The following is a 15,935-nucleotide window of genomic DNA, read 5'->3' on the forward strand; positions in this document are numbered from 1 at the left end:
CAATACAGTACAACACAATACAATAGAGTACTGTACAATACAATACAATACAATAGAGTACAATAAAATACCATACCATACAGTGCAATGCAGTGCAGTACAGTACAGAACAGAACAGAACAGCACAGCTAAAAAGGGTTAATTAATTAATTTTACTCAATAAACTCAAAAAGGAGTACAGTACAGTAAAATTAATTAATTTTCTTTGATAAATTAATAGAGTACAAATCTCTTAGCATAATAGCTGATGTACATTTTACATCTTTACAAAGCAAAGGTATGTTCATTCAACGATAGACCATCTCATCTTAAATCACGTTTAAATCACGCCAGAGAATCTACAAACGCATGTGTGCAGTCAATGGGGACTCTGCCCCGTCCTATGCCACTGTCAAGCGATGGGTCTGAGAATTTAAGCAGGGCAGAACGAGTCTGGAAGATGACCCCCATCCAGAAAGGACAACAACTGCAACTTCCCAGGATAGTCAGAATGCTGGGGACCCATCTTGCGCAAACCTTGGGCATGTGCAAATGATGATGGAGAATATTATCTGTGGATCCATGTTACAAGCCAGTTCTATCCTCTATCTCAGACGTTGGTATTCGTCTGTTGTCAAGAACCATTTGATGCACTTTGTCAACGTTTTCTGGGAAGTTGCAGTTGTTGGCCTTCGTGGCCTCCTCGTGTAGACGAAGCACCTACCATTCGTTCACAGTAGCAATCACAACCTTGTCAAAACGAACTTTAGACTTGTGCAGAAATACGATTTCGAATGGGTGGTCTACAGAGTTAGAGCAGAGACCGGTGTCATAACATAAGCCACTCTAACCATTTTGACGGATCCATGGGGTGTCACAGGGGTCCCTGAATGAATGCAGTTCTCCTTTTTAATGACTTTTCTTTTCTCTTCTTTTCTTTAATTTATTGTCTACGATATTCAGCTCTAAATTGATCTGAAAATGCATCCCATATCATCTTTACATAAAACGTTTCCGGAGGACATGCCCCCGAATCCCATACAGACCTTGATCCCTTTGAGAGCTTGGACCATTTGCCTTAGCGAAATTCAAATCCTGGATCCTCCCCTGAAACCGCATAGCAGCGGTATATATATTTTTTAAAACAGTAATTTATGAGTTCATGCCATCACAGCTGTCTGTAAATAATCCATCGAGTTCTGTCTTGTGTAGGTTGGAATTCGTCGAACCAGTCTATTTACATTAAAGCACACATCTCAACTTGCCTCACGTTACATCACGGGTTTCTGTTAGTAATTGGTAAATGTGGTTTAATAGTGAAGAAACATGTCTAGCAGGATCTACAAAGTCTGTTTTTGTTTTACACGTGTAACTACATACATGTATAATGCTTGAACACATGTTTTAAAAAAAAAACAGGCTGCGTAAATTCGGCCCGTCTTGTGTTGCTGTTGCTAACGATCTATTTTAAAACGCTGTATTCACATTGAAAGTTGAAAATACAGGTCTCACTCTTCCAATAGCCAAATTAGTTAGAAACTAGCTGCACCACTTCGGGCCAAAGTTACGAAGCTTGTTTTATGTCTTACACGCGTGTAACTTTATATATTTACAATGCTTAAACACATTTAAGAAAAAACAGGCTTCGAAAATTTAGCCCATAGTATTTGATTAATAAAATATAGTTTAATGACCAGATGCATATATATATATATATATAATTTCCTAGAAAATACTTTCCATACCCCTCAACGTGTTCTTTTGCGTAATCTTACGTAAGTTCCTTGAACGCGTCTACAAGTTGCCACGAACACGCGCATGCACAATTGGAATGTGAGATAGGTCTATTGGCTAAAACAATTTTATTTCTAGTGGAAATATGAATAACATGTATACATGTTTGCTTATTTGTTATAAAGCTGGTACCTCTCCATGAAGGAAAGTTTCAGGAACCGACCCCGTTGTGTATTGGGATGTAAGGCTGGTAGATTTTGTGTTGGTATTCTGGTACCGGTTTCCAGTCAGAGTGAATTCTAACGCATCACTGGAGAGGTATAAGGCCACTACACGGACTTCTCTCTCCCTAACCACTGACTACTAACCACTGACTACAAACCACTGACTACTAACCACGGACTACTGACCACTGACTACTGACCACTAACCACTGACTACTGACTACTAACCACTGACTACTAACCACTGACTACAAACCACTGACTACAAACCACTGACTACAAACCACTGACTACTAACCACGGACTACTGACCACTGACTACTGACCACTAACCACTGACTACTGACTACAAACCACTGACTACTGACTACTTACTGACCACTAACCACTGACTACTGACTACTAACCACTGACTACTAACCACTGACTACTAACCACTGACTACTAATCGCTAACTACTAACCACTAACCCACTGTCCTGGACAGACAATTCAGATAGTTGAAGTGTGTACCAGGGAGACCGAGTTTGAATGTTATTTGGATAGTATCACGTAAATCAAGCTAATATTAATGAAATATAGAGCCGACTAGATGTGTGCGTGTTTTTAACCTGTTTATGGCGGTGAACTTCTCAGACTGGTCTTTAATCACAGGTTTGACTCTGTGACCCAATTTGTTAATGGCAAGTAGTCGGAGCTAGGGAAACCAAGTTAGTAGATACATTAGGAACTGGTCCGAGTGCGTACACGGCAAAAACAAGCTTGGTTTCCATAAAATATGTCATCGACTGATGCAGACTGACGCAGATGGACGAAGATTAAAGACATTTTATTTATGGGGTATAGAGGCACAGACGGTCTGCGGTGTATCTGCAGAGAGGGAAATAGTGGAGAGGAGAGAGAATGAGTGAGAATGAGTGAGTGAGAGAGAGAGAGAGAGAGAGAGAGAGAGAGAGAGAGAGAGAGAGAGAGAGAGAGAGAGTGAAAACCCCCGTTGTCGTCACGCAGAATACTGTTACCGATGAGCATCAAAGGATCTTATAATAAATGCACTTTCCTACAGCCAGGGTAGCACATACCAGTGCTAGGGTGCGGGAAAAGAACCCAAGACGTACATCGGGCGATATCGCCTACACAGCAGACTACAACACCTCGCTTCCTACGCTTTTTGAAGGTATATGGAGAGTAGTATTGAGTATATGAGGAGTAGTATGGAGTATATGGAGAGTAGTATGGAGTATATGGCGGGGGGGGGGGGGGGGGGGGGTAGTCCGGATACGAGGTCCTTTGGTTTCAACAATAAAGCTCTTAAAATTGAACTATCAAGTGTCACGTGGCCTTTTTGACGATAATCAACGTCACGATCTACTCATCAGTGACACACAAAACAATATATACTGATGGAAAGAAATAAGGATCATATCAACACTAAGAGCAAAGTGGATGCAACAAAAACCCATCAACTATAGTGTCAATTCAATCTAAAATTACTGAAATTCAGTCTCCCTTTATTTTTAGGGCGAAGTATATTCTAGGACATTTTAATGAATTTTCCTATGATTGTGGGGGTGGGACGTTGCCCAGCAGTAAAGCGTTCGCTTCGTGCTCGGTCGGCCTAGGATCGGTCCCTATCGGTGGGCCCATTGAGCAATTTTTAGTTCCAGCCAGTGCACCACAACTGGTTTATCAAAGGCCGTGGTATGTGCTATCCTGTCTGTGGAATGGTGCGTATAAAAGATCCCTTGCTACTAATGGAAAAATGTAGCCTTAGACTAAATGTAATAATTATCAAATATTTGAAATCCAATAGCCAATAGTAGTGTCGTTAAAAAAATAATTAAATCCTATGATTGTGAAATTGAGGTTGAGTGAAAATGGGTACTCCTAACTTCTGCCCACACTAAAACCCGACAGTCGTAAGGGCGTGTCCACAACTGATTCTATACTGTGTTTGGAGATGTTCGTCTTTTCCACTGACCATACCACACATATAACAGGATATTTCAGTTTCTTTTCCAGATATTTCAGATTTCCGTGTGGCACTGATGGAAACAATCGATATTTCCTAAGCTTTATTCCTCAGACGTTTTTCCACTTTCTTTTTGTGTGACTGTAACAGAATCCCCGGATTCGCTCTACCTGTTCAGGAACTAAACTGCACGAAGCAATGTTGAGCTGATAAGAAAACGGCGATAAAGACACCATTACGACAGATTTCGCTACTCAGCGATGGAAGACTGTTTAAGCAGCTGTGATAGTTCATATTTCACACTATAACTAAAACAGTCGCCGTCTCAGGCTGATCGATGGAACGATCGTGATATGCCGCAGCCAGGAACCCAGTGATCGAAACAAATCGCAAGAGGCTGATGTTTTTTCTTTTCCTTCGTGGATTCCTGGGCCGAGTTCAGCCAGACGGAGTAGCAAAACGTTCGCTAGAGTGGTTGATGCGCTTCACTATAAACCAAATGGCTACGTCGAGAATCAATTAAATAGTTCGCTGGCTGAACTAGGGTCTGATGTCGTTGCCCTTCGAATCTATGCCGTGGAAAATACCGCGACACAGGAGAGTGGCTCATCGCTCAACCAATGTTGGCTTGACATCAGGACGGAGAAGATAATATAAATATCTGTTCAAAACTCTGGAAACGGTGAAGATAATATTCAGACTAAAAACAATATACTTATAGACAGGACACCATAGCCTTAAACAGAAGATAATATATCTTGCATAAGAATTAAAAATATTCCGACAGAGAAGACAGGGTTATAATACATAGACTTGGAAAATATTAGAGAAGATTCTTATAGATGGACTTGGACATCATAGCCTAAAAATAATGTGTATACCTTGCATGGAATCAGAAAATATTGTTCTAACAGAGAAGATATTGTTATAATAAACTCCGAACCTATAATCCTAAAAGAGAAGATAATACAATTGTACTCAGGAAATGTTAACGTAACAGACGGGCTACTTACTACTAGTGTGTTTACATACAGAACCGGATAGTTCCAGCCTATCAGTGTAAAGCGAGAATAATAATCCGTTCTCTTACAGTCTGACCTATAAAAGGTGGTTTTATTCCCTCATGCGCTGACATACATTAATGTTAAGTACATATACCTGTGTTGTATTCGTGATATCACCTGTAGCATCCAGGTAAACGAGAGACAGAGGAAGAGAGAGAGTTGAAGACAGACCGCTGCGGACCACAGTTACAGGATGGCGGAATCCACGAGGAGAGTTGTCATCGCCGCTGATCTCAGTGAACACAGCGACTTTGCCTTTGACTGTGAGTTGTTTAGTGTTGTAACGTTCTGTAACTCTTGTTGGTAAACGTAGAATCGTCGTTTAGCTCTTTGCTTTATACATATAACAGGGCGGGTGCTACAATGTTAAAATGGGTCAGGCGCGTGTGCAGGGGGAGAGTTGCAGGGGGAGAGTTTCGGGGTTCGAAACCCCTCTTAGTCCAAGCATGACACTACCTCCCCCCCCCCCCCCCCCCCCCCATAAACGTCGGTCTCCACAGTCTAGACCCCCTCCCTGCTGATTGTTTTGAACACGCGCCTGGGGGTGTCCATGACTGTGTTAAATTTATTTTTGTCACGGTGCAACAATAGTTTAGCTACTTGGGTGACCAGAGGTTAGGCCCTCTTCAGTTGTAATATAAATATATTGCTGTTATCAGCCGTCTTCACTCTAAAGAAGTTATGCGTTGTTCTCTTAAAGTGACAGACCCTAGTTTTTTAAACACGACGACGTGCGTTTTACTATTAGAGCAGGGTTGGGTTTTGTTAGGTAATTGAATCAGACATTACAATTTACATCCGAACTGATGGCGATGTCAACTTTGTTTAAGCAGATATACTAAGTAGTTCTAATGTAAGCGTAATGCTACAAAATGCAATTTCCTCATTCTAAGAACGCACATACCTCTGAGAAGTAACGGTTATGGAGATGACTTCTAGTCTGTTTTTAGACGATATTGCCCCGTTTGAATGTCACAAACTCGTTTTACTCTGTTGTAAATTTATCCAGATATGATACAGGGTTGTAGATTAAACAAATTTAGTGTCCATTTCCACGGGTTAAACATTAATTCATTCATTCGTTTCCACGTGTTGAAACTAGGGTCTGCGACTTTAATACTGTATGGCTAGCAATGCTACTGTTATCCAAAAGAAGGTATGTGTGCTCCCCCTCATGCTCTATAACTACTATAACTACTATCACTACTATCAGCGCACTCCAAGACTATTACTATCCCGTCCAAATGAAATTAGGTGTAGCATGTCTTATCTGCACGGCTAGTTAGGCTATTCTTATCAATCTCAAATAATCGAAAATAAATTACACGTGGTCGTTCTAGTACTTTATGAGGAGCTACGTCAATGTGTTGTGGAACAGGTGTGTGGAAAATAGTACGCAAGGCAAAACAATCTGTCTTTTTTATCATATAGGCCACCCACGAACTGCAAATTATAGTCTCTACAGGTTGATGAATCTGTATGCACAAAGGGTGTATATAACAAGTGTCCTATAAAGCGGGTTTCGACAACTTCCAGGAAACATTTTGTTTTCAAAAGCTTGATTGTCGATATTTCTAGTCAGATGTAAATTGATTAGCAATTACTGTTTAATGTTGTAGGTGTTCCCTGGGTTCTAAATGTAATTTTATGTGCATGTTTTACGCACTCGTAAACAGTTACAACTGATGGGCAATGTCGACTTTGTTTAAGCAGATATACTAAGTAGTTCTAATGTAAGCGCATGGTGTTTCACAGAAAGCAACGTTAAGAACAAACAAAACAAAATAATGTAGTATTCTTAAATCAGGTGCGTGTGTAGGGGGAGGGTTTCCGGGATCGAAACACCTGCTTGCTCAAGCTAATTTTCTTTTCTCGCAATATATTTTCTACGGGGGAGGAGGGGGCAGACTCAACCCTCCCTCTCCACAGGCTAGATCACGCCTGCAAACATTCCTGCAAACAATTCTGCACACAATCCTGCACACAATCCTGCAAATATTCCTGCACACAATCCTGTAAACAATCCTGCACACATTCCTGCAAACAATCCTGCACACAATCCTGCAAACAATCCTGTCTCCTACGGAGGGGCAGGACGTAGCCCAGTGATAAAGCGTTTGCCTGGTGTGCTGTCGGTCTGGGATCGATCCCCGCTGGCGCGCTCATTGGACTATTTCTCGTTCTAGCCAGTGCACCGCAACTGGCCGTGGTATGTGCTATCTTGTCTGTAGGATGATGTATGTAAAAAAGATCCCTCGCTACCAATGGTTAAATGTTGCGGGTTTCCGCTCTAAGTCTATATGTGATGATTAATAAATCGATGTGATCTAGTGGTGTCGTTAAACAAAACAAACTTTAACTTTGTCTCATACGGCTGTAATTCCAGCTAATGCCTATCTCAATTACAGATATCATACTGTCTGGTTAGCTTTCTGCAGTCGATAAGACACTGCAAATAAGATGCATGTTAAGGCCAGTATGTTTTTTATTATTCGGTTTACGAACCCGCCGACGTAAATTTTGCTCAAATAAAAATATAAAAAAAGTCGTATTTTTCACTTTTTTTTTTTCTTTTTTTTTGCCGCCGACTTCCACAAATAGTTCTAAAGAAAAAAAAGTTACCATTGTAGTCTATTGTGGCGCATTTCGTAAGGTAACAGTGAGAAATAACACTTATTTCGTCAATAAATATACCGTTGTAGATACGAATTGTTAATTCGTCTTCGGTCGCTCTCTTTCGGTCCGATTCGCTATTTCGCTCCGATTTCTATGCACCGCGCGCTTGCGCACAGAGATGCCTTGTCAATCTTATTTTGTTAAAAAGAATCCAAATCTATCAAAGTAGCCATATTAAAAAAAAAATCACCACTACTGACCCCAAACAGGTTTTTTGTTGTTGTTTTGTTTTTTTCATTCCTCCTACCTTTGTGCACAAAAGTTCTTGTTCGTAAACCTAAAAATTAAAAAATACTGGCCTAATGTGCAATAATAGCTAAAGTTGTGAGTCAGTCATTTTATGACCATTGCCCTGAGAGAAAAACAAACAATGTTGGCATATAGAGTCCAGCAGATAGGACCAGGGGCCTAATTCACAAAGGTCTCTTAGTCTCTGCTAGCAACAAAGCATCCTCTCTGTAAGTCTTTTAGCATTGTACTGCGAGATCGCAAAGTTGCGAGAGTTTAGTTAATTAGGCCCCAGATCTCCCTGAAGAAGAAGAAGAAGAAGAAGAACAACAACAACAACAACAACAGAAGAAGAAGAAGAAGAAGAAGAAGAAGAAGAAGAAATAGTTAGCTAAAGTAAAAGAAAGTATACCGATAACTCAAAACACCTTTAAACTGAATATTATAACATCGGTTCCTGAAACAAAATACGAATACAACAGTTATTTCAATTTGAATAAATTCACATATCTTTTCGCTGTCAATGTATGTGGTCAACTGCATTCATACTTCTACCAGATCTGTAATCGGTCTTTTTAATATATTGTTACTAAATACTGGAGAAAGTGTTCTGCATTTTAAGCATTAGTGGCGAAGAAAAATATAAAAATTGTATTGTATATAAACATTCCACAATATGGAACTGGGTGCAAAACATGTTATTCATTAGTACAAATAAGACACTTACAAACATATTATTTTTCTAATGACTAAATAAGGACTAATTATTGGTAAGACGTCAATCAATCAATCAACCATTTGAATCATGCTTACATCCACTGAAGGTTCAAGCACGACCGTCTTGGGCATATCCTCCGAGATTCCCCGGTGGGTGTGTCCAAGACACAGGGGGCTTGGTGGGGGTAATAACTCTATGGAATTTACAATTTCAATCACAAAAGAATGAAAACAAAATAAACTAAAAACTAAACAATTATTTTTAATGCATCATAATAATTAAATTTACAATTAGAATTATTATTTTATTGTTTGCGTCAGGCCTAAATATCAAATGAGGCAATACATGTGTAGTCGGTAACAAACTTGCATATCACCGGTAAATGGATAAATTTTTTCATGATCTAAATTGGCCAATGGGCAGCCCACACGCGTAGCGAAATCGAGCATTTTTTAATACAAAGACCGAATTTCTTCTTTAAAACTAGGGCGGGACGTAGCCCAGCTTGATGCGCTGTCGGTCTTGGATCGATCCCCGTCGGTGGGCCCATTGGGTATGTACTACCCTGTCTGTGGGATGGTGCATATAAAATATCCCTTGCTGCTAATCGAAAAGAGTAACCCATGTGGCGACAGCGGGTTTCCTCTCTCAATAGCTGTGTGGTCCTTAATCATATGTCTGACGTTATATAACCGTAAATAAAATGTGTTGAGTGCGTCGTTAAATAAAACATTTCTTCCTTTCTTTAAAACTAGTACAGTGAGTATACCTTCCGACCTTACCCCTCAAGTAATATGTTATCCCATACGCCTGTGTCTCGGCATATTTATGTGGACTCGTCAAACACTGTCACACAAATGATGTTTGCTTCTCAGTGTAGAGTTACGGGGTGATACTGCACTATGTAGGTCTGCATTGTCAGGTAGATGTATTCGTGTACAGTGCGGGGTACTACTATACTCAACAACATTAATTACGGGTCACCAGACTGTTTAGTAATTTAAAAATTAGCTACAATAATATGACACTAGTGGAGATCCACTAGTGTCATATTATTGTAGCTAATTTTTAAATTGGTGATTTCTAAACATTGTTTCAGTAAAAGTTGACCTATGATACCAGCAAACTATTTACACACGGTGGGATTTCCGAACATTTACGAAAACTGCCGAACTGCACATTCGTTTACGATTCACGCCAAGTTTTGTCATAGGGATTAACGTGCACATTCAAAGCAAGCTGTTGTAGCACACGCCTGTCATGGGCGCAGGTGTCTACATGCGCCGGCTCCTTCGTCCAGAACAGGAATATACGATTTGTTACACGCCGATTCTTGTCTAAATATTTGTCATGTCGCTTACTCTAACGTGTTGTTTAAATCATTAACTTCAAGAACATCCCACAACGTTGACAACACACAACATGAGAAGCTGCATTTTTTAAATATACATGTATATATATTTAAAGAAAAATACCAGAAATAGCTACTTTCCCTTAATTAATTTTGTTGAGTATTCTATTTTGGCTGACTTGGGTTTCCGTGGTAAGCAGCCGCCATCTGAAGGTCGTAGTGGTGCAGTGGATCCTGTCTGTAACGGACAGCTAGCGGACTTGCCTAGACTGGTTTTACGATGCAGTGCAGGGCTGTACATTAAAGGCACTGACCCTAGTTTCAGCTCATGAAAATTAACACTTAGTTTAGTTACTCTATAAACCTGTAACACATTTGGATAAAGTTACAATTGAGTGAAACATGAGTCTATGACTTTGAAATGGTGAAATACCCTCTATAAATAGACTAAAATTCGACTCCATAACTGTTACTTCTCAGACGCGCGTGCGTTTTTAAAAATATGAGAAATGATTTTTATGATATTAAAACCAACAGGATGACCAAAACCACTTCGAATGTACGGAAGTGGATAATCTAAATCATAAAATCTGAGTAAAGTATGATTTCAGTGACAGATCGTCGCGTGAGAGCTAAAAGATCGTAAGTGGCAGACACAACCTAAAACGTATTTTTTGCATATTCGGAATCGTCATCCCCGATTACATATTGTCACAAAAAATCGTAGCTGTGTCCCTAATTGCATGGCTTATACAGAAGGATTTAAATGGTCGTAAGCGAATCACAGATACCAATTTGCACGAAAATAGACGTAACTGACACATACGACTTTCCTCCGATTTGCTTGCTGTTCATTATGTGAACATGACTGGTCGTATGTGGTAGATACACCATTTTTAAATACAGTTCGTTATATAATTATGTCTGACATAGGTCGTATGTGCTAAATACGACACATATGTATTCTTTGTTATCGGTCTGTGATAGAAATTACAAATGCAAAGTGCAATAGAGCATGCAGTATGTCAATATTTTTATGTGCTTGAATCCTAAAAATAATATGACTTTTGTCGTTGTGAGAGCCCGGTCTATTTAAGAAAAAACATTTGATACTGCATGCAACGGACCATTTGGCAACATACAAGAATGATGTCTATATATATAAATAGGAATTGCAGTAATATTAATGTTTGTATGGTTTGCTATTTTATGTGCACCATAATTATAATAATAAACATGTTTTGGTGAATTGTCTTGAAAAACAAATATCTATTTTGAAATGTTTATAATTGAAGCAAAGTTTCCAACATGTAATTTGTATTTGTTGATACAATTTTAATTCATACTAATGTTGTATGTCGCATATACGACCAAAGTGCAAGCATAATCATACTGATTTTTTTATGTACATGTATTTAATTATATGTTACGGTGATCACGTTCCGCCTTTCAACTGCCTTTGAAGATCTACAGGATTGCCCTAAAGTAGGCATTATGGACTAACAATATTGCACATACAAACGTCGTTATAAGTTATCCAGAACAAAGTCCAGTAACAAAATACAGTGTAATCAGACGTAAGGTTAAAAAGTGAATAAAGTGAATGTGGCCTCAACATAAACGATAGCAAGATCTATGAACTTTGATTAACTATAGAGTTAATACATATTTGTAACAGAATACCCCTGTCCTGAGTCAGACCCCCGATCCTATCGGAGGCCGGACTCTGGATAGGCGTGTTCGAAACCCTAGTGGTATATGGACTATGGGCACGTTAAACCAGTTACTAAGCTAAGCTAAGCAACATAATGTTGAACGTGAACAACACAAACACACACACACACACACACACACACACACACACACACACACCAAAACATTAACACAACATAGCACGCACAACAGAAGCTGAACATGACATAGCACACACAACAGGACATGAACATGATATATAACTTGGCACATCAGTGACAAGACCTGAACATAACATAGCAAAAAGCTGAACATGAGAAAATAAGCACCTAAGAAAATGAACGTGACATAGCACTTGCGACACTTTATTTGTTTGTTTTGTTTAACAACACCACTAGAGCACATTGATTAATTAATTAATTAATGTCAAACATTTGGTAATTATGACTCATAGTCATCAGAGGAAACCCGCTACATTTTTCCTAATGCAGCAAGGTATCTTTTATATGCACTTCCCCACAGACAGAACAGCACATACCACGGCCTTTATCCAGTCACTTGCGACAGAACCTGAACATGACATAGCACTCACAACAGAACCTGAACATAATAGAGGACTCACAACAAAACCTGAACATGACGTGGCACAGTTTCAGTTTGCTTAACTATTTTGGTTTGTTTGTTGCACTAGCTGGTAAACCAGGTATTCTTGAAACTAGCGAAGTACACCCTGAGGCAGCAGAACCAGGAACTATTTGTAAAAGGACTCCCATGGCGCAAAGAACACGGAAAGAACACTGCACACAATATGACATCAGCTTTTCTGATGACTCGTCAGGAACGAATACTTGCCTAGAAAATAGGTTTTGTATGGACAAGTCGTCTGATTCTGATGCACCATCATCAGCCAACGAACATGGAGCACTACCACCACAGTGTTTCTACCAGATAGAAATGTTTTGGTATGGCTCTATGGAATTGAATGCAACCACAGTCAACAGAGATATGGGGGGGGGGGGGGGGGGGGGGGTCCTCACTCAGAAAGAAAATGAGTTTAGTTCAGGGTTAGGATTAAGAAAATCATACAGTAATGATAAGAGTAATTAATTTTGTCAAAATGTTAACTTAAAAAAAAATTCTGCAAAAATATTTGCGTATGGTACCATACCCATTTTACCTTCTGGCAGAAACCCTGCACCAGATAAGCTCACACAAAATCAGGGGTGGGTCAAAGAAAACAAGTATTTCACGAGTCAGATTAGTTTTTTTCACATTATTATTTTGTTCAATTGGTGATTTTATTGATCGTATTTAACAAAAGTAAAATAACTTTTTTTCACGTAATATTTTAAGCGGTGATTGTATTAATACGTACTTCTACTTGTATTCCTTTTTGAATGTTTGCTTCTAAATATTTTCTATTTACAAGCTTTCTCCTTTTTAAAAATAAATATGTGATTTGCAAAACTGAAATGTTTTAGAAGTGATAGTTCTTTCAGAATAAATATTTAAATTTACTTGATATACTGTTGGTTGTAAATGACGCATTTAATTTAATCATGAATAACTGTCGTAACTACAACTATTTAAGCAAATAACTAAAACACCTAATATGCTATAAATACCGCAAATATACAAAGAATCGTAAATATGTTCAGCTTTCATTGTCATTAAAACAAATTCGACATCTTAACTACTGATCAAGAAAAACAATTTCCTTCATTATCTCGGCTTTTTAAAAATGAATTTTGATGCATTTACGTCCTTCTGGCTCTCACGCGATCAGATATCAAAAAACGGATCTAGTAGTTAAAACTATGCCTTAGTGTTTAAAAACTAGGATATTTATGTCTCTAACTTTTCACATCCTCGTGTCCTACTGAACACATTGCATTGCATTTTAATTGCCCCATCTGGAATATGCTTGTCCCACCTGCATGCATGTGTTTAAAGAGTCCAGCTATATTTAAATTACTTTTCAGATGACATGTCTGGTCGGACAAGTGACTTGTCCTACATGCAAAACCACTTGTCTGCAGAGCTCTGCAGATACGTGTTCAGGAGGGAGAATGCTCGCGATTAATTTTACTCAATTCTACACCTTGATTTAACGTTAGCGTTTAGGGTAAAAAAATCAATATTGCGAGAAAGCGACCGCCTGCGCCCCTCCCCCTCCCCCTCCCCCTACCCCCCCCCCCAACGTGCCTATGTAGCAATTAAGGAGAAAAGCAATAATTGTTTAATTGTTTACCTTAGAAGAAAAGAATAGCTCATGTGATGTCATTCTACTAATCGAAAATAACAAGTTCGCCACCAGGAGTTTGAAATATTACCACTCTTTACTTCGAGAAGTCTGAAAAGGGAAGCAACTCTAATAAAATCACGGTATAAAGTAATAGGAAACACACTACATGATCTTGCATTCAGCTCCAGATGCAGAAATCAACCATAATTATTGGAGCTGCTTCTTCCCCTCAACTGTACACATGCACACACACACACACACACACACACACACACACACACACACACACATGCACACACACACACACACATACACACACACACACACACACACATACCTCCCTTGCACACGCGCCTGCGTATTATTTGTATTCTACGACTAGACAAAACGCCCCATCCTCCGCTAGTTTCGGACCTGCCTTTCGTTAGTTACGGTGCTCACATCATTAGAAGAGGCTTATAATTTCTTGACGCCGTATTTCCTTTCCAACAGCACCCGAGGGAGGGCATTCGCTTACCAGATGATGGATCCAACCAGACCCCAGTTTGCATTTCATGAACACCAAATCATCTTTAAACACCGTTCATTGTTAGCGTGTTGCGCTTTGGGCCACTGCACGACTAGACCACATGCATCCACTTGGTTGAATAAACATGTATTTAAACTTTGTGAAATATCAGTGGCTGTGCAATAAGGTGCGTGAGCGACTGCCGATAATTCAGAATGAAGTATGCGTCTGCAAGCGCTTTGCCTCCTGAACTCGCCTATAAGTGCATTCCATTAACAGTAAAAAGCTGGTTTGTCGAACATCGTATTATGCAATTTGTGTATGAATGAATGAATGAATGAATGAATGAATGAATGAATGTTTAACTACACCCCAGCACAAAAAAATACATCGGCTACTGGGTGTCAAACAAAGTTAAATATATTAATGAAATGACATATTTGTGAAAGCCCGTTGCTAATATCGAACATAAAAATGGGATAGAATCCATGGCCTACCTTATCTAATTAATATAAAGTGATAATGTTCACTCTTGGTGTTAACATCACAACAAACGCGTCATTTTGAAATGTGTCAAACATTTGAATGGTCATAGATAATGCTTATTCTTGGGGATGAGTTTGGCAGTATGGGTTTCTATAGAAGGGACAATATGGAAACAATATGTATAGTCGTTCTTTCTTTGGGGTAGAAGGAGAAATATTTGTTTGCATTGATTGAAACACCCCTGCGCGTGCTGTAACCTCACCGTGGTGCAGAGGTGTAACATTCTCTTTGAGAATGGCCAATACAGCACAAATTGAAATTTTGAGTAAAAGTCAGTATCTATCTGTGATATTTGTATTTTGCACAGTTATTTACACTGTTTTTATTTAAATCTTGAATTTTTATATTGATATTGATCATCACCTTGTTTGTTTGCATTACCATAGTTTGACACCCAATAGCCGATGTATTTTTCGTGCTGGGGTGTCGTTAAACATTCATTCATTCATTCATTGAAACATTATTAATGTCATTTGGAGCCAGACATTAATAATTAAAACTTATACTTAGTTGGAGTTTTTTTGTTGTTGTTGTTTTGGGGGTTTTTTTTTTTTTTTTAATCTGTATCCTGTCCACCAACAAGCCTTTGTTGTTTTCTTTATTTTAAATTGTTAGTATATAATGCACGTGTAACACATGACCGCGCACAAGCTGTACGTGTCCGCTCCTGACATTCGGTAATATAAACAAATGTGGGTGTGGATGTGGGTAATTTTGGGCATGCTTCCATCAGAGAACTGTTCAAGCACGCCTGTCGTGGGCACAACCTGTGAGTTCGCCAGAGAGTCTGTCCATGACAGGGCTGGGCTGGGAACTCTATTAACGTGCCCATACCCAAGTAAGGTTCAGGCACGCCCATCCCGGACGTAGCCTCTGACTTTGCCAGTGGTCAATTCCGGGACGGGAGTGGGGGGGGGGGGGGGAGGTAGTAGTATTAGGGGTGAATTTAAAAACAGCATTACAGGGTATAAACAATTAGTCTGTTACTTCTTAACAAGTCTT

The 15,935-nt window shown here is 39.2% G+C and overlaps 1 protein-coding gene across 2 annotated transcripts in view; it reads left to right on the forward strand.

Annotated features, from left to right (window-relative positions):
* The first annotated feature begins 4,140 nt into the window (after window positions 1-4,140).
* The window catches only part of LOC121367540 (universal stress protein PHOS32-like), a 77,650-nt gene continuing 65,855 nt past the window's right edge, over window positions 4,141-15,935 (forward strand). For both annotated transcript variants that reach the window (XR_005957389.1, XM_041491772.1), the window contains exon 1: window positions 4,141-5,232. Coding sequence is in view for 1 of the 2 variants with exons in the window: in XM_041491772.1 (XP_041347706.1) it covers window positions 5,163-5,232 (70 nt within the window). In the remaining variant the exon portion in view is untranslated. The remainder of the gene's footprint in view (window positions 5,233-15,935) is intronic.

The sequence above is a fragment of the Gigantopelta aegis genome, chromosome 3 (genome assembly GCF_016097555.1).
Source record: "Gigantopelta aegis isolate Gae_Host chromosome 3, Gae_host_genome, whole genome shotgun sequence".
Lineage (NCBI taxonomy): Eukaryota > Metazoa > Mollusca > Gastropoda > Neomphalida > Peltospiridae > Gigantopelta > Gigantopelta aegis.